Source organism: Pygocentrus nattereri, chromosome 12 (assembly GCF_015220715.1).
Source record: "Pygocentrus nattereri isolate fPygNat1 chromosome 12, fPygNat1.pri, whole genome shotgun sequence".
Taxonomy (NCBI): Eukaryota; Metazoa; Chordata; class Actinopteri; order Characiformes; family Serrasalmidae; genus Pygocentrus; species Pygocentrus nattereri.
Window position 1 is genome coordinate 33,336,173 of NC_051222.1, and position 19,925 is coordinate 33,356,097.

Consider the following 19,925-nt stretch of genomic DNA (forward strand, 5'->3'; position numbering starts at 1 on the left):
TCAGGATCACAGATGAGCTCCTTTACTATGTTGATCTGTAGGCGTCTGTTCATAAACATAAACCAGCCCAAACTCATTTACTATAAAATGAAATGGTGTTTGTAGAAATTCAGAAAAAAGCCGCGTCAGTCTCGACTGCATATGTGGACATATTTCTATATTGAGCTCTATTTACACAAAGTTAGGTTAGTTCATCATTTATGTTGAACAGACTCTCCCAAAGTTTTACGCTGCTGCGCTGACGTTGAACCGCGTGCTGCACTGGGTCGGTATGACCAACAGGTCAAAACCAGCTCTAAACAAAGTGACCGCTGGGCCCTGATTGGTGCTCTGGCTTTGCACTTCTTTCGTTTTGACATGTTACATTTTTATACACACAGAAACCAAAAGGAACGACAGATTTCTCAAAATGTAGGAGGAAAAAGTCGGATATTAGACTCTGAAATGTAGTGGAGTGAAAGGAAAAAGTCGGCCAGAATGGAAAAACTTAAGTAAAGTACAGATACTTAAAAAAATACTTAAGTACAGAAACTAATTACATTTACGTCGTTACTGTCCAACACTGGTTGGTCAGTTTCTCTAGAACACAGCACTGCACACTAAACCACTCTGACTGACTGTGACCATTTATCTTAACCATTTAATTATGAATTTGAGCAAAAATTGCCTGAATTTCCCTTTAAGTGTGTGCAATAATACTAATGTTGATCAATTAAGCGGCGTTTTAAGTTGACAGACTATTACTGCAACACTAAGAACACTGAGACTGAAAGTAGCCCACTGTCCCTCTTTACTCTTTTACAGACATACACTGTAGAGTGATGGCCTAAGAAGAGATCTGATGGGCTAATATGATAATAGTTTCAGAAGATTTTGAATTATATGTGTTAGTTATGCACCAAAAAGTCTGTTAAGTTGGTAAAACAGTGTAAAATGTAGGCCATTAGAACACTTATCGCCACTTTATTGGAAACCCCTTCCTTGTAGCTCCGCCTTGTTGGGGCACAGTTTGTTTCCAGTCCTTCAATGGTCAGTCTCTTTTGGCTGGATGTTTCTGGGTGGTGGTCCAATCTCAACCTAGCAGAGACAATGACGTGTGTAAAATCCCCAACAACTTCAGCACCACACGCACTACCAAGTCAGTGTGACGCGAATGGACCACCACCGAAATAATATCTGGACGACAGCCATGTGGTCAGAAACTGACAAAAGATAAATGGGGTAGAAGAATTCCACAGCAACAGATGTGCTACCCCAGCAAGTAAGCTAGCACCAGTCCTATAAAGGCCCATTCTGGGCTTGATGTTCCCCAGTAGGCCTTTACATTGTTTGTTCCTCCAGGGATTTCTGGGTTAGCCGGATAACTTAAGCCCAAAGACTAGGACTGTCCAATAGAAATGTCCCTTAGCACGCTTTCCTTTTGGACAGGCTTAACTTTGGACTTACATTATTTGGGTAAACTGAGAAATTCTTGTTTAAAACACCCTCCAGGAACGGTGGAGACCGCCGCTCTACAGTGAACCACTTCTCATCAAACCACTCTGAATGACTTTGTTCACATCTCTACCACTGAGGTGGGTAATCCAGGTCCAAAAAGCAAAAACCCTCCCCAGGATTTTGTTCCAACTGCTTGACTTCTCTAATTTGCTCAAACCAGCTGCAAAGGTCTTCAGGCAGTTGGAACGAAATCCTGGAGAGGGTTTTTACTTTGTGGACCTGGATGACCCACGGAGGAATTAAACTAAACAATTGACCTGTTCCAAGTAAATTCTGAGGTGTATAAATGAAGAGACGCGAACATCTACTGAGATAATACCTCACCAAACGCCTTTTTACTTCGATTCCAGCAAATTAAACTAAATTTACCCCCAAAAAATCAACAGTTGCTAACAGTAGCGTTGTAGCGGTGGCCCAGTTTGAAACTGAAAATATGCCAGGCCACGTTGTTCCCATAGTTACGGCTGTGCTTGCTCTTGGGCGACGCTCATTGGCTCTCGCCTCTGTTACATAGCGCGTTTGACATGCCGTGACATCGAGGTCGTCCAATCAGAAGGCGAGACTCGTTCTGGGGGAGGGCCGTGGTGGAAACGCTGAGAAAGCGCCGGAGAGCTGGAGAACTTTCTCGAACTTTCTGCGACGGTTGAAAAGCGCGGAGCAGCGCGGAACTCACAGTCACATCCAGGGAGAGAGAGAAAAGAGGCGCTCCGGAGGTAAACAAGGGATATCCGCCAAAAACGAGCCAGTTTGGGATAAGGACGGCTGAAAGGCAGCAAAACAGTCGACGTCAGACAGTTTTGGACGCTCGGCGCGGTTGAATTCTGCCTCATTTTCGGCTTAACTCGGCGGTTAGGAACTTTCCGTAGATGGTGAAGATGGGGAAGGACTACTACAGCGTTCTGGGCATCAGCAAGGGCGCGTCCGAAGACGAAATCAAGAAAGCGTACCGCAAACAGGCTTTGAAATACCACCCGGACAAGAACAAGTCTCCGGGAGCCGAGGATAAGTTCAAGGAGATCGCCGAGGCTTACGACGTCCTGAGCGACCCGAAGAAGAAGGACATTTACGACAGATTTGGAGAAGACGGTGAGTGACAGCGACGTTACGCTAAATGCGTTGTCTTCCAGCGTAAGAGCTACGACCTGTAGTAGCTTAGCTGGTTAGCGGTGTCCGGAGCCGCTGTCAGGGTCCTAACCTGCGCAGGCTCCTGTAGAGTTGTTGTCGGTTAAGTTAGATCTTCTCAGAAGGGTTTTACTCGAGTATCGAGGCTGTTGACGGGTCGGATTGCGGGTAAAGTAGTTTGTGCTGAGGCTCCGCAGGCTTTCCTGGCGATGTGGCTGTGCTGGGTCTTATCTCAGCTCCAGTTTAGCCTCGCTGAAAGTCCTCCAGCAACTCCACACCCAGTTAATCCAGTCCGAGAGCTGGAAATAACTGACAGGTCTAGACTCGCAGCCCTGCTTTGTAATGCGCTCTCTCTCCTCCTCCTCTCTCTCTCTCTCTCTCTCTCTCTCTCTCTCTCTCTCTCTCTCTCTCTCTGCTGTCAGAACCAAACCTTGTATCTCCAGTTTTTGTCATTTTCCAGTTTTTGACATCATTTGCAAATACCCATGGTCCTATATATTGTGTGGAAAGATCATGATGAATGGACCAACAGAAATGACCTAAAATTACTTGGAAAAACTTCTGGTTCCATTGACCTACATTGAAAGTAAGGTCTGTTTTGTCCTTCTCCTGTAAAGTTGGCATTTTGGAGATCCAAGGTTTTGATCTGATACACAGACACACACACCTACATACATACACACACACACATATATAATAGGTCTGGCTGTTTCCGCATGCTGTGCATTCTGTGAAGTTGTTCTGGCGCATGCTGGAAGCTTCTGACAAACAGGGCGGAGAGCTGAGAGCTGTCAGCACTTCTATTAATGGAGCACGTTAATGCTTGAGAGAACCAGACAACCAGAAAGAGGGGAAAAGAGGTCTACGTGTTGGACTGGCGTCCTCCACTCACTCTAGTTATGTTAGATAAGAACAGACAAAATTAAGGATTTAGAAGACACGGCGAGCTGAATCACTACGCGCCACATTTGAAAAGCTAGATCACCGTATAGTCACTATGTGGTCCATTTCAGACACAAACGTTACACAGGTTTGGTCATTACTTACAAACCATGCAGGGCTTTGTAAACATCCCCTGTCTGCCAGGGTACACTGCTTGCTGTGGTGCATTGTGGGATTGTTTGAGTGCACCGGATGTGTCCTGTCTTATCCGCGGAGGGCGGGTGTGCCTGCAGGGTTTCAGTCCAGCAAAGCAGGAGGTCACCTGGTGAAATGTTTGAAGACCAGCTGATTAAAGTAGAATCATATGTGCTTCAGCTTGTTTGGAGTGAAAACCTGCAGTCACACTGGCCCTTTGTGGACAAGATTAGACCCCCTGATCTACACTGTAGGTGAATTTCAATCACACTCATGTGTGTGTGTGTGTGTGTGTGTGTGTGTGTGTGTGTGTGTGTGTGTGTGTGCGCGTGTGCGTGTGCACATATATACACAATGGCTATTGTTGGATCAAACCTTTGTATCTCCAAAATGCCAACTTTACAGGAGAAGGAAAAAACCTGCCTTACTTTCAATGTAAGTCAATGGAACCAGAAGTCTTTCCATGTCATGTTGGGCCATTTCTTTTGGTCCACTCATCATGAACTTTACACACAACATAAAGGACAACAGATGTTTTCAAATTATGTCAAAACGGCAGTTTGAAATGATTGTGCACAATCCTGCACAATTACGCCGCTTTAAGTGACCAGTCAAAGTGCCATGAAAGCGAAACTTGCCAAATGCCACCCAATAAGACAGAACATTGCACTGCATCACCAAAAATGTGGATTTCAGAAGTCTTGTCATGAACCTGAGGATTAAGGAATTGGGTCAAATCAAGCCCAGTTTTAGCTGTTAGCCTCGTCGTCAGGTCACAGAAATAAATGGATAGTTTTCTACTATCCGGTGTTGTTATTACATTAATGAGATGTCGATTCAAGCAGGACTGCTGTCACTTGGGGAGCTCTGAGTTCAGCCACAATTCGCTCTGTAATTAGTACTTTCTAGTAGGAAAAACTGTAGATTTGTACTGGATTAAAACTGAAGATCTCGTTGGTAATCACACAGTTTAAAGCACCTTCCTGGGTTGAGCTAATCCAGCTATGACAGGGCTGTGGTCTGCTTTTCTGGGAGCACTGTGGATGTCAGTAGGGCCATTTTGGAGATGCTTGTTTTTCTTTGTGCGCCCAGTGGCATTAGAATCATTATGTATTATTATTGCCATGTCAGCCATCTAGAGGCTGTAGTGTAGCTAATGGCTTATCATTCACAGCACTTCTCACTGTTATTGATCCAATATTTGTGCTGTCAAAGGGTAAAATGTGGTGGAGAGTCTGTAGAAAAGGCACATTATATCTGGTACAGATTCCCAGCAATTGATTGACACTACAAACTGTAATCTGTCTCTGCAGGACTGAAGGGCGGTTCTGGTGGTCCAAATGGCCCTAGTGGTTTCACCTACTCATTCCAGGGTGACCCTCATGCCATGTTCACGGAGTTTTTCGGCGGGCGGAATCCGTTCGAGCACCTCTTCGGCCGCGGAGGCGTTGGCGACGAGGACATGGACGTCGACGACCCGTTCGGCTTTGGCATGGGTGGCTTGGGAGGCATGGGAGGCATGGGAGGCCCGCGGGCCTTCGGGATGCGTGGCGGCCACGGCGGGAGACTGGAGAAGAAGCAAGACCCGCCTGTGACCCATGACCTCAGGGTCAGCCTAGAGGAAGTGTTCAGCGGCTGCACCAAGAAAATGAAGATCTCTCGCAAGCGGCTGAACCCGGACGGCAGAACGACGCGGCCCGAGGACAAGATCCTCACGGTGGAGGTGAAGAAAGGCTGGAAGGAGGGCACCAAGATCACCTTCCCTAAAGAGGGCGACGAAACACCAACTAACATCCCAGCCGACGTTGTGTTTGTGGTGAAGGACAAGCCACACCCGGTGTTCAGACGGGACGGGTCCGACATCGTCTACCCAGCCAAGGTGACTCTCAAGGAGGTGAGTGTCATTCAGCCCAGGCAGCTTTCGTGGACCTGGTGTTACTCGACAAACGCCAACAAACCTGAAAGTTTTCTAGTAAGCACTGACAAACCTTGCAAACACATGTTCTCCAACAGACAACAAAGGCAAGAGTTCTCAAAAAACGGCAACAATCTGGAACGGTACAAAGCCAGTTGCTGCCATGTTGGAGTGTGTTGAACAGTCATTGCGTTATCTCATAACGTTTTATGTTGGCAAGTGAAATCATCTTAAATCGAGTTGATATCTCGTAGTTCACATTTTGAGACAGTTGTAAAAATATTATGAGTGTTTAACTTATTTGTAGGTTATTTTACAAAGTTTATCATTTTATGTGGTGGAATTGTCTTGGCAGATAATTGAACTTGTTTCAGGTATTTGTCACAAGCAAGATTATCTGCCAAAAGAATACGACAGTTTCTCTAAATACAGTTAAAGCAATAGGTCGTTTAGAAGTAATGTTATTTGATTATTTAACAACTACCCTAAAATATGCGTAATATTGACTAGATCTGACCTGCTTTCACTTGCAAGGATGTAAGTTTTTGCTATTACTTAATTTCTTTTCAGGAAACGATTCTCTGCATCTTAATCTGAAAGTTTGCTACTGTTGTTTCAGTGAAAATCAGAGTTATATAAAAATATGCACTGAATTCATACTGAATGGTTTACCAGTCCGTAGAATATCGGCAATAACAACACTGCAAGTGATTGGATTTAATGTTTGAAAGCCAACCCGTCTGTATTTTGGTCCAAAGTGAGCACGTACTTCTCTTGAGCTCTAGTATAAGTAAAAAATGAATAAATCATTCGTGCAGTTGAATCACCTGCCTGAAATCAGTGCCAGACTGAATCGATACTGTAGGTGAAATCTTCTCTGTCTCTTTTTCAGGCTCTCTGCGGCTGCACAGTCAAAGCTCCTACGCTGGACGGCCGTTCCATCTCCGTGACCGTGCAAGATATCATCCGACCTGGCACGAAGAGGCGCATCACCGGCGAGGGACTCCCTTTACCCAAAAGCCCAGATCGCCGTGGCGACCTGGTCGTTGACTTTGAAGTCAAATTCCCCGAGAGGTTAAGCCAGGACGCCAAGGACACCATCGCTAGAGTCCTGCCTGCGTATTGAACACTTTTCTAGCCCGTTCTGCCACAGTCGTCGCCATGGTTGTGGAGAGCAAGCGCGTCGTCACGGTCGCCTCAGGTCCCGCTCTCCTGTCTAACCCTCCGGAGGACGAAGCTCCATAATGCTGCACTGTAAAGCCAGCTGGACTGTAAAAGCCAGTGGCTGCTGCAAAGTCTCTACGTACAGAGACTCTAAGAGACTGTACTGAATACCGAAATCTTTCCTGCTGTACTTCCTTCTCTTCGGACGTTCGCATGAGCTCGGCATCAAAAAAATACTCCATCAAAGCTGCCATCCAAATGTATAGCAGGCACACCTGTTCGTGCTGCTGATATCAAGTGGCCGATGGAAGATTTTCGCGGTTCACGTGGAACCATGAAGGTCGTTTATTTCTTTCCCTTCAAAGAAATGGGCTCTTTCTCATATGCATTGTTGGAATATGTATATTTTGTGGTTTTGTTGGCTTTTGTTTACTTTCTGTACTATTGTGAATATACTCTTCCCAGATGTCTGCATGTCATTGTGCACAGGCAACAGTGATGTACTGGAATAAACCTTGGTTATTGTAGTTTTATCTTGTTTTTAATTTTTGTATAGAGTTACACTCTGGCCAAAGAAGATGATGTATTAGATGCTAAAGCTATTTTAATATGTAAACTAATATAAATATAAAATTATTTTGTTCCATATTGAAGTTTATTGGAAAGTCCTTGATGTGCGCCCAGACATATTAACACGTGATCTGTTTTAAAGCTGCACTATGTAAGATTTTTAAATTCAGGAGGAGTCAGGAGGAGAAAAGCACACTAAAATACGTTGCGTGAGCTGCTGCGAGTCGCCCTGCTGAGCCGGAAATAATCATGTAAAATTTAGAGTTTATGCATTAACATCACACACAGAGACTCAAACAGAAGGTCCTGCTCAACGTTTACATTTCAAATGCAAAATGACAGAAGTAGGTAATCCGCTCACGTCCTTGGGGGACACGTCCCTCACCAGCTTTTGACCGAGTTCTCTTTGAATTCTGTCAACCACCAGATTGACCTGCTCGAGGAAGGGGTCCGAAGCGCAGCCCGTGTTGCGAATGTTCTTTGTGTTGCGTGCAATTACGTGTGTCCACCAGATGGGTCTCCAAAATCCTCTTAACGTACCAAGCGTGGCTTATTCCTCATTCATGAATATTACAAAATGATGAACTGCTTCAGACGGGATCCTGTTCCGTCATTCATGGGAGGAATTCCCATGTCCCATTCCAACTTCTGAGTCTGGATTCTCAGTAAGACTTACGTCTGTGTCTCAGCACCAGAAACACTGTGATATGAAACTTGAGAGTTAGTTGAGCGTCAAATTGACGTCACTAAAATCAACAGTGACCAATGGAAATGCGTTAAACTGGGTAACTGAATCACTGATGCACCTTTAGAGCGAAATATGTCTCGACGCCAAAAATCAAATAAAATAAAAAACCTGTGGCCGTTCCATGAGCCGGGTTTACATTCGAAAGCTGTTTTGTGTTGGGTTTCTGGATGTCTGGTTGATTTCAGAGGAAAATAAAAAGACTTTGTGTTTGAAGTGTGGTGTGTATTATTTGGGTGGCGGATCGTTCTCAGCACTGCAGTGACGCTGATGTTTTGGCGACATCTGCTGGTCAAATGAATGTAAATGCATTGTGGATACGCAGAAACTAAAATCAAAGACGCAGGTTAGACTTAAAACATTAAGGAATCACTATAAAGTAAAGCAGGGGTGCACAATCCTGGTCCTGGAGACCTTCTGTCCTTCAAAGTTTACCTGATGCAGGTCATGTCCTTCAGGGGCACCTGAAGGGGCATCAGGTTCTCCCTGATGGAAACTGTTTACCTTCAGTGTTTTGTGCTTCTGATCATTTTAATAGACGTCAGCGTCACTAATTAATGACGTTCTATTAAAAGACTGGTTTACCAAGAGAGACGCTGGAGGACTTTCACCTGAAATGAGTTCATGAAGCCAGTCTGGTTATAAAAATGATAACAGGACATCAGAGCCAGAATTACTCTTTCAGTACTTTTACTTTATACTTAAGTACATTTGAAGGGAAATACTTTAGTACTTTTACTCAAGTGGAGGTCTAAAGGGAGGAACTTCTACTTTTACTGGAGTGATATTTTACCTTGGGGGGTCTCTACTTTAACTCGAGTACATGATTCTTCAGACCAAAACCCCTTTGCTTTGAGTGAGCCTGTACTTCAGTAATGTTTATTGTTATTAAATAGTCAATTTTCTCACTACCAAAACAAATCATAACACTAGTAAAGCAGTTTCCATGTCTGGTAGCTTCTCTAACATGAGCAGAAAAGTTAGTCTGACGTGGAAATCATAAAAAAACATTTGGACTCTATGAATCTGTGCATCTGCCGCTGTGGGCTGTTTTTACCGATGTGCGGAGCTCAGGGGGAACCCGGTAAACATAGTATCCTGCGGCAGACGACGGAGCCACGGCAGAGAACTTATTCAAGAGAATAATCAATCTGCAACGTCTTCCCGGGTTTCTCAAACACTAGAGGGCGCTCCTGAGCGAGTCCAGAATGAATGGGTTCATATGGAGCACTTGAGCAAAATCATAGTTTACAACTGCTTAAACATTTTTAATGTAACACTGTTACATTTTTCAGAGCTTTCAAACTCGAGTTACAGGAGTTTAAAACGGCACCTCATGTACGTCCATGACGTCAGCTAATGAGCTGCTCCGCCTGTCAATCACTCATCACGCTCTGGGGTGAAGCCTGCCTCCTGCTGCCCGAAACCCGTTTACTGCAGAAAAGAGACATGCAGGTGAGATTTCTTTGTTTATTTAGTGAAACACGTCCTTCTACTTACTAAAATTAAAGAAAGGTTCTGGGCGAGTGATGAACAGTTTTAACTTTTCATTTTTCATCGGTGAGCTCCATTCACTCCCATTCATTGAAGACTCGCTCGCAGGCGCCCTCTGCTGTTTAGCCTCCTGTTTTTTGACATAACTAGGGAAATTGGAAGCGGCCAGACTCCTCGTAAACCGGCTCTGGACAGACCTCCCGCATCTGATAGCGCATCTCCGTGTCAGAGCATCTGTGTTCGGACGGTGGAACTCAGGTGAGGCTGTTTAGTTGAAATGCTAATGCTTTCAGTCCACAGTGACTTTACGCTCTAATAAATGATTGGATATCTCAGGGCATTTGTCTTGGCTGGGACTGACTTCTTTGTCACTGACAGTATAAGATGTTATTAACACTACTTACAATGCATCAATTCATAATATGTAATAAAGATAGCTATAAAGTGTAATTCAGTATAATTCATTATTATAAATATTTATAACCATGTTTCTGATGCCTTTTGTAAGATGTATTGGAAAAAAAAAAATTTACTTAAATTACGATGAAAAGTCTGAACTGGGCTGAAACCATTTTAGAGCAATTTTAACAAAAAATCTCATCATTTTATGATGAGAGGCGTGATTCATCACTCCAGAGAACACGTCTCCACTGCTCTAGAGTCCAGTGGCGGCGCTTTACACCACTGCATTCCACGCTTTGCATTGCGCTTGGTGATGTAAGGCTTGGATGCAGCTGCTCGGCCATGGAAACCCATTCCATGAAGCTCTCTATGCTGTTCTTGAGCTGATCTGAAGACCACATGAAGTTTGGAGTTCTGTAGTGATTGACTCTGCAGAAAGTCGGTGACCTCTGTGCACTATGCCCCTCAGCATCCGCTGACCGCTCTGTCATTTTACGTGGCCGACCACTTCGTGGCTGAGTTGCTGTCGTTCCCAATCACTTCCACTTTGTTATAATCCCACTGACAGTGGACTGTGGAATATTTAGTAGTGAGGAAATTTCACGACTGGACTTGTTGCACAGGTGGCGTCCGATCACGGTACCACGCTGGAATTCTCTGAGCTCCTGAGAGCGACCCATTCTTTCACTAATGTCTGTAGAAGCAGTCTGCAGGCCTAGGGGCTCGGCTTTATATATAGCATATCTAGTGTATTTCACATTCCTGTACAAACCCAGTAACAAAAAACTTGGAACAGTAGGTAAAATGTCATTAAAAACGAATTGTTTCTCCCTCTGTGGTGCCAAATATCATCAAAAGATGAAGGGAATCTGGAGAAACATCTGTGTGTAAAGAGCAAGGCTAAAAACCACAATAAATGTGGGCAACCATCAACCGCTTAGATGGCACAGCATTAAAAACTGGCATGCTTCTGCGATGGATATCATCATCCTAGGAATAGTTTGAAGAACTGTTGTCAATAAGCACTACTCTTCGCTACATCCACAAAATGAGGTTAAGATTGTACTATGTCCAGTGGAATCCATGTGTCAACAACATCCATAAACCCTGTCAACTTCTCTGGACTTGAGCTGGACTTGATCTGAAATGGACCGATGCACAGTGGTAACGTGTATGGTGGTCTGATGAGTTGACCTTTCAGATTGTTTAGGGAAATAACTGAATAAATGGAAGTAAAAGCCAGGATCTGTCATGGTATGAGAGAGTATTAACTGTTTCCTATTTAAAAAGTATAAAGTAACTTGTATAACAAAAGACAAAAAAAATCTGCTTTTAAAACAGGATCATTTTTTTGTTCCCAAACATTTATTAGAACATTTATTATTATAACTTTGTTTTTATTTGAATTTCACATCTTGTCCACACTTTTTTGGGAGTTGGCTTTGCACATTATACAGAAGCTCATTGCATGCAGGTTATCCTGAATGTAATTTCTCGTAGCTTCTTGAGGCATTAACATACCTTTGCCTAAAATGACAGAATCTATCACTCACCTGTAAAAAAGAAACTGATATTCACAATAATTTTTCTGATTCTCACCCACAGCAAACAAATTAGAGTTAAAAGAGAAATGAGTCTGAAGTTATGTGGCTGGGATTTTAATATTACATTTATGGCATTTGGCTGACGCTCTTATCCAGAGCGACTTACAACTTGATCATTTTACACAGGGAGGCCAAGGTGGTGTTAGGAGTCTTGCCCAAGGACCCTTATTGGTATAGTGTAGGGTGCTTGCCCTGGTGGGGGATTGAACCCCAGTCTACAGTGCCTTTGCATTTCAGTCAAATGACCTCTTTCATGGTAGTTCTTGGAGGACTGGGGCTCCTGGGGCTCCTATTAGACACTCCTACCTTGTCGGTCCACCTTGTAGATGTAAAGTCAGAGACGACAGCTCATCTGCTGCTGCACAGTTTGTGTTGCTCATCCTCTGGTCCTTCATCAGTGGTCACAGGACGCTGCCCACAGGATGCTGCCCACAGGACGCTGTTGGCTGGATATTTTTATATAGCCTGATCCACTTAGACCAGCGCAACACACACTAACACACCACGTCAGTGTTACTGCAGTGCTGAGAATGGTCCACCACCCAAACAGTACCTGCTCTGTGAGGGTCCATGGGGGTCCTGACCACTGAAGAACAGGGTAACAGAGTATCAGAGAAACAGATGGACTACAGTCTGTAACTGTAGAACTACAAAGTGCAGCTATACAGTAAGTGGAGCTGATAAAGTGGACAATGAGCGCAGAAACAAGGAGGTGGTCAGTGCTACAAGGGGGCTTTGCACCTAAGATTTTGTGATGTGTGCTGTGACCTACATGACTTGATTTTAACAATCATGCTTGGTTTGTGGTTGACTAACCAAGACTATTAACAGTATCATCATAAAATAAATACCGAATAAAAATAAAAATGCACAGTAATACTAATAATTGGACATTGCAATCCAGGACAAAAGTGGATGTACTCATTTTATAAGCACATTGATGTAAATAAAGGCTGCAGCTATTCCATTCCCATGTAAAGACATGTTACATGGTATGCCATCTGATGCACTGCAATAATACAGCATTTAATATTATTACACTCTGCAGTCGCATCATTTTACAGTGTTAAAAATGTAGGAAGTTTTGTTCATTTCACATTTTATTCTTTCCATTTGTTGCAAGTTCAGCACTGTAACGTCTGGTCAGTAGAGGGAGCTGTGCACTCACCTCCGAACCCACCTCAAACACCACCTACAAGCACAGCTGTCGTCTCTTGAGCTGCCAAATGCCGTCCTTTCATTGGCTGCCTACTGAAGCGTGCTGGACTTAGGCCGTGCTTAATGTAAATGATATGCAAATGAGGCGCTGGTGGGCTGATGCTTGATTTCACACTCTAAAGCTGATTTTTCTTTCTACCCTCAAATCTCTGCTCATTTCCACGTCACACGGAGGTTTCATGAATCGGACGCAGTTCACACGTCACTGCAGTCGATCGGTTCTGCTCTGTTTTCCACGCAGCTCTGATGAGAAGTGCCACTGAGTGCAGACAGCCGCTTATTAGATCACTGCTGTTGGAACAAAACCTCATATCTCCATTTTTATCGTTGTGTGTAAATTTAATGATGAATGGACTGAAAGAAACATCCAAAAATGACTTGAAAAAAGTCTGGTTCCATAGACTGACTTTAAAAATAAAGTATGTTTCTTCCTTCTGCTGAAAAGTTACCAATTAAGAAATAAAAGGTTTCCATCCGTCCACAGCGGCGTGCGGTCAGCAACCCTGTCAGTCGCTGTCTGGGTTAAGAAAAATAGAAACACTTGAAATATCAGCTGAAATAAGTTTTAATCATTTTAATAAGTTTTTGTGATTATAGTAATGACATTATGGTAAAACGTATTTTATTATTATTAAAATTATTAATAATTCGAACTAGGCTAAACCTACATATGATAATCTTTATTTTCTGTTTTCTCCTCTAAAAAACAAACGCAGTACTCTCTTCACCCGTAAAGACACACACACACACACACACACACACACACACACACACACACACACACACACACACTTTTCTTCAACACCATTATCCTTTGACAAAAACGTCCAATCTAAATCAGCTGATCTTAAAAAGAGTAAACCCCCCTGGTGGATCTCTTCCCCCCAGGCTCCTCAGTCTCGAGCACATATAACTGAAGTATTTGTTACTTTGATTGATAAAATTGCTCAAATAATCGTTCAGATTAGACACAATCAGACACTGATCGGCGTCTCCACACAGACATTTGATGCTCTCATTGATTTATTTCCTTGTAAGTTTAAAGCAACATGTAATGAACATGTGAGGCAGTCGATATCCAGCAAAGTCCAAACTGCAATAAACACTGAAACCAGTGTGATTAAAAATGCACAGCCAAACACAGCAAAAGTCAAGAGTGCAGCCAACAGTGACACGACTAAAAGTCGGAGGCCATATCAGCGTGTCTGTTAGAGAAAGCGTAGGTACGGCTAGAAAAGCAAACCGTTATTCCGAAAGTTAAATGCTTTTAAAAGGTTTAGGTGGTGCATCCATGGTTGATTAAAACAAAGCTGAGTGTACTCAGGCTGTTATATATTTCTTTGTATTCCTGGCTCTCCTGGCTTTCCCTGATTGTGGGCCAGTACTCCACCCAAGTCCCTGATCCAAACAAATAGCGATATCTGGAAAAGAAAAAAAGACATCATGATACACACACAGTTAAAGGACGACCGCACGTATGGAACAATGAACATTCGTCTCTCAAGAACACTCACGCTCCCCCAGACCTCCCTTCAGTTATTCATTTTCTTATGATTTATTTCCAGTCAAAGGGGGCAGTCGTGGGCTGGAGGTTAGGGAACTGGCCCTGTGACCGGAAGGTTGCCGGTTCGATCCCCATGACTGAGGTGTCCTTGAGCAAGACACCTAACCCCCAACTGCTCCCCGGGTGCCGTGGATAGGGCTGCCCACCGCTCCGGGCAAGTGTGCTCACTGCCCCCTAGTGTGTGTGTTCACTAGTGTGTATGTGGTGTTTCACTTCACGGATGGGTTAAATGCAGAGGTGGAATTTCCCGGTTGTGGGATCAAAAAAGTGTCATTTAACTTAAAACAGCCATTACATACAAGCTACTCATTTTGTGGGGGATTTTTCGGGAGGCTAAATAAAATATAATCCACTTGCATAAACAAGAGTAACCACAGAGGCAGATAAAGACTTTGCAATGGTCAGTAAATGGCCAAATTTGCCAGCATTGTCCTCATTCAATATAAAATGGCCGGTGCTAAACTTGGGCTGAGCTGTATTCCTTTTTGACATCTTTTGAGAACTTGGACTTAGAACAGTTATTAGTGTAAGTGTTTAGCTAGTACTGAAAGATTTCTGTTCTAATAATGTTATTTTGGATGCCTGAGGTTGAAGGGGATAGCCTTTGGTTCCGACACTGTGCTGACACCATCATTAATTCTGCACCAGTCTGAGGTGCATCAGCACTTTGGCCAAGGCTTTGCCAAATGCAGTGAAATCTGAGAAGCTGGGTCAACTAGCTGAAGAGGTGCGAGTATAGTGTGAGTACAGGCCAAATTCTTTCAAGAAAATTCTGCACAAATCGATGTTGACTTATGGAGTAGGATCTCTGCCATGAAGACACCAGAGGGAGGGATGAGATTCCCCAGATTAAGTAAGTTAACACCCTGGGAAACTTAGTCGGGCTGAACATTAAGACGTATGACGGCTCAGCCAATATCAAGTCAAACATGGAAGCAATGGGGAAAATAGCCTTGTGAAGATGCTTCGCCGAACTCCATGAGGAGACACGAAGTCACCGGGTAGTTGTAGCTGAATGGGTATGAGGAATGCAGATGCAGGCTGAAGATGGACCGACTCGGAATGATTCTTTGCAAACACTGGCGTGATTTATTTACAAACAAAATAAACGAGGGTTAAAATGTTCACCTGACTCTATAGCAGCACAGGTAAGTATAAGTAGTCTTAGGCCGCAAGGCCATAAGACTAAATTGTCAAGCTTTGCTCTACTCCTCAATCTCCTCACAATCTGAGGTGAGTATCTGAGCCAGCCTCCTCCCAGAACCTTTCCCCCACTTCTTATAGAGTTAGCCCCGCCCCTGCATTACCTGAGCTCTTCCATTCTCCTCAGCAGGGGTGTTGCTGTCCCACAAGAGTGGATTAAAAACAAGGATAAATAAAAGCACACCCGATATTACAAGGCCTCAAGATCCCATTATGGACAAGTGTCTAGCTGCAGTGTACACATTTGCTACCCCGTCTTACTCCGCTTTCTGTGACTTAGGTTACAGACATCACCCCTCTCATGAGCTAGCCGTGGGCCCTTCGCACATTCATGAGTGAGTTCTTTCTGCTCTGCCTCTCAAGGTAACTGTCAACAGGTGAGTATCACAGGTAGGTGTTCAGGTAAGTATTGCACACCCACACACACACACACACACACACACACACTCTGGTGATGGGCAACGCATCTGCCTCATCACAAGCCTTCAAAATATAAATTAGACCAGCATTGAGGAGCTCGTGCCTGTTGTCTTATGACAGACTCCAAAATCTTTGAGTACTTTAAAAAATGGTGGCTCACCCACATGGTTCCAGCTGCCCAGCCCCATAAATAAAATACCTATTGTTATTGTTGTTTTGTATAGTAAAGAAAAACAAAATAAAACAAAGGAGCCCCAAACACTATTTCAAGTGTATTTTAAATATTAGACATTTTGTCAATTTCCTTTAAAAGGACGCTTAGCAGTGGTCATTGGAAAGGAGGTAGGACACTTTTCAGTTTGTGTGGTCCAAACTACTAAGTGTATGCAAGTGGGTGGACAAACCCTTGCCTTGGCAATTTTTCTTTCTTTTCTTGAATCCTTTGTGGGTCAGGCCCCATGAGGAGGTAGTCTTTTCCCTTAATCAGCTTCAGTTTAGTTCTGCACTTATCATGAACCAAAAAGTCTCTCTGATCTTGGGGTTGAACTGGATCAGATCCTGAGCAAACCAAACACACACATACATTAATGATGGATCCAATAAACTGCAGATGCGATATGTAGAATTGTTAGACCCCTCTTCCCTAATTGAAGAATCAGAACCAGGCAGTGCAGCCTTGTGTCTGAATTGTTGACATTTATTTGTTTTTACACAGATCACATACATATTAAAACACATTATATGGAACATAAACTTATACATAAAGCAGATAATACAACAGATCCTTCAACTATGAGACTGGTTTTGTTAGCACTGGTGATCTGAGCTCTGCACATTTTTGTGAGATGTGTCCCGATTCAGGGGCTGCATCCTTTGGAGACTGCATTTGAAGGCCAATTACATCACAATGATACAACTAGGCCGTCCCTAGTGTGTGACAGCATTTAGACTGTCTATTCTTGTTTATCCCTATATGGTTGTTTGTCACACCTGTTCCTTGTTCTGTATGAGCTGGGCCTATTCTTGGCATCAGTCCAGCTAACTGTGTTAGCCCGATGTATTATGGGCTAGCTGTGTGTCTGAGACCTTGAGCACTCAACAATAAACATCATTCGTCCACACAACAGGAGTCCCCTGAATTTCCGAAGGGGTTGAAATTCTACAGAAGGACATGACTTCGGGATGCAGCCCCTGAATTGAGACACACTGGTGGTGTCTCTGCACACCTGACCCAGAGGTGTTTGTTAATTATTTAATGAGTTGATTCAGGTGAGCTTGACAAGATACAGTGGAAAAATGTTTGGGATTAGGAACCCCTGCCCTAAAAGAGCTGGTGTAATTTTGTAATTCAAGTGATTACTTATACTTTCTGTGACTCCAAACAGTCTGGCTTCAAACATGTGACTGAGAAGCTCCAGGCAGCAGGACCAGCCAAACTGTCACTTCTGATTCTTTTTGACTTCTCTACAGCCCTTGACACAGTCAACCACAAGATCCTCCTCTCTTTCTGCTCTAACCTTGCTTGCTCTGCGTGGAAGTGGTTTGAGAGGCATTCATCAGGTAACATGGAAAGGGTCCACAGTCTATGTAGGTCATCTTCTGGTGTCCCACAAGGCTTGGAACTGGGTCCTCTTCTCTTTTCACTCTACACTCATTCTCTTGGTCATGTAATATCCTGACATGACTTCTTGTACTACTGCTATGCTGATGATACCCAACTAATGCTAATGAATATCCACTGGTTGACAGAAGCCAGTAGATTGGTCTTCAAATCTAAACTGAAGACCTATTGCTTTGTGAAGCATTTAAGTGAGTGCTAATGCATTGGCACTTACGTTGCATTATGTTGCACCTATGTTCATCACCGTATCTTTCTGGTAGCATCTTAGGTAAAGGGTACATTGGACTACTTGTACTAGCTGGGATGCATTCTCTAGCACTGAATAATGCCATAAGTTTCAATGTAAATTGTAATCCAGTATGAATGTGCAGTGTGTGTAGTTTTTACAGTCTGACAACAACAATTGTGTAACTATTTTGATTCATTATGATGGTTAAAATAGTTCTTTATTTACAACTTAGAAACAACTGAAATGGCTGATCAAGGATTTGCCAGCCACAGTTACTTACCCTCTTTAAGAATTTGTACTATGGTGAAGACGTAGCTGTATGTGGACCCAGTTTGCTTAATGTCTTTTAGATTTGCCTTGTAAGCTGAACACAAAAAAAGATAAAAAGTGAAAAGATAAGAGAAAAAATAGTGCACTGTATGTTCAAAATAGAACTTATAAATCTGATAAAGAGAATAATATTTCTTTTTTCACTAATAACCAATCTATATTTAATATAGTGAAATGTGATTTCTCCATGTTGATACAGATCAGCGTCAGTTCCTACCAAAATCATGGTTTTTACAGGCTTGGGTCTTGCGCTCATCTTCATCTGGAGCTTTCAGCTGAGGGCAGTTCGCTATCAGGGGAGTAACAGTTCAGTACAATACAAAAAAGAGGTTGTATTTGTAACTTATTTATATTTTATTGTATTAATCTCATGTTTCAAATGTATCTTATTCACACACTCACAAGCATACACACATACACACACACACACACACACACACACACACACACTAGTACACATTAAACTTGCCTCAATTGATATTGACCCGTTTATATACCAAAAATGCTTTAAAATATACAATAAGGAAATTGGCCACATATTACATTTTGCATCAGGGCAATTAGATAGACAATGCACTAAAATTTGCACTTTTAACAATCCTTATATTTCATATCTTTAATATTACTCCAAGTCTGAATTTTGGAAAAACAAGGAAAAAATACAGAAAATAACTTGACACTCATTTGCTCAAATATTCACAAATGATCTAAATATTGTTGTAATTTGATTTCTTAACCAGATTTTTATTCCAGCTCATTGTAGTTTTTATATTAAAATGATTTTCTTATTGTACTTTTCTGTAACCTTTGGTCTGATAGGATCACTTCCTTGGTAAAGTTTACATGTGTTTTATGAAGAATTAATGTTTTGTTTATTATGAATTGGTTAAAAAATTGCATTCCAAGCAAAAACCTAAACTTATCCTTTTAAAGGATGGAGAAATATTGTGGATATTTGAAAACAACAAATCAGAAAAAGAAATTGAAATTTGTCAAAATGTTGGGCTACAAGTTTGGCTATTACTGTATACATTTTTTCGCCAATTTCTGTTCTGTTTATGACAATTTTTCATTGAATGAAAAAGGGTCATTCTTTACTTTTTGGCAATTTAAAATTCTGTATGGCCAACTAGTTGATATGTGGTATTTATGAGAGAAATTATTGTTTTTCTTTTCAAAATTTCTGACTTTGAGCAATATTACAAATATGAAATACGAGGGTTAGTTTGCAAAATTTTAGCTATATTTGTTAAAATATCATGTTTTAAATTTCCTTTTTCTTTCTTTTTTTAACTCTTTGAGTGTAAATGGGTTCATCAAAACACAGACAGCAGATAATGTTTCATCTAAATAAACAACTGTCTTGTAAGTAGAAAAAAACTGAGGACATCAGGTCCCAGGGACAAAAAATACACTTTCCCATCTAACACTTGATTGTGTGCCCATGCCTAATAACAGCATAAATCCTATCAGGTACGATAGTTCCTGTACGTTCTAGCTCACTCTTTCATAAACTGGCTGCACATTTCAGTCAGAGTTCCTGTGTCTATTAAAACGTTTCATCTGATGTTCCAAAATGAGAATTGGTCACTCAATTGGCCACATACTGTCTCAGCCACATACAGACATTCTACAGTGGTCATCCTGGAAGCTGGGAGAGTCAGTGCTAATGGAAGAGTGGTCTAAAGTGTCATCCTTATTATTACACCAGACAGGATTTGTGATGTGATTAAGGTTTTTTAATGCTTTT

The 19,925-nt window shown here is 42.4% G+C and overlaps 2 protein-coding genes across 2 annotated transcripts in view; one reads left to right on the forward strand and one right to left on the reverse strand.

Moving 5' to 3' along the window:
- Positions 1–2,016: 2,016 nt before the first annotated feature.
- dnajb1b (DnaJ heat shock protein family (Hsp40) member B1b) lies at positions 2,017–7,308 on the forward strand. The gene is made up of 3 exons (XM_017722159.2): positions 2,017–2,583; positions 5,010–5,590; positions 6,504–7,308. The coding sequence occupies exons 1-3, from the start codon at positions 2,364–2,366 to the stop codon at positions 6,735–6,737; spliced, it is 1,035 nt and encodes a 344-aa protein (XP_017577648.1). The 5' UTR covers positions 2,017–2,363; the 3' UTR covers positions 6,738–7,308.
- Positions 7,309–13,813: 6,505 nt separating this feature from the next.
- Positions 13,814–19,925, reverse strand: part of LOC108442218 (complement C3-like) — a 72,416-nt gene continuing 66,304 nt past the window's right edge. Inside the window, exons 38-41 of the mRNA XM_017722158.1 lie at positions 18,393–18,464; positions 18,126–18,209; positions 16,406–16,553; positions 13,814–14,229 (exon numbers count right to left, since the gene is read on the reverse strand). Of these exons, the coding sequence (XP_017577647.1) occupies positions 14,085–14,229; positions 16,406–16,553; positions 18,126–18,209; positions 18,393–18,464 (449 nt within the window). The 3' untranslated portion in view covers positions 13,814–14,084. The remainder of the gene's footprint in view (positions 14,230–16,405; positions 16,554–18,125; positions 18,210–18,392; positions 18,465–19,925) is intronic.

Bases quoted from the DNA above. Each gene is read 5' to 3' on its own strand.
- dnajb1b (XM_017722159.2), top strand. From the start codon at position 2,364: ATGGTGAAGATGGGGAAGGACTACTACAGCGTTCTGGGCATCAGCAAG. The intron at 2,584-5,009 runs GTGAGTGACAGC...CTGTCTCTGCAG, and splicing joins CGACAGATTTGGAGAAGACG to GACTGAAGGGCGGTTCTGGT. The intron at 5,591-6,503 runs GTGAGTGTCATT...TCTCTTTTTCAG, and splicing joins CCAAGGTGACTCTCAAGGAG to GCTCTCTGCGGCTGCACAGT.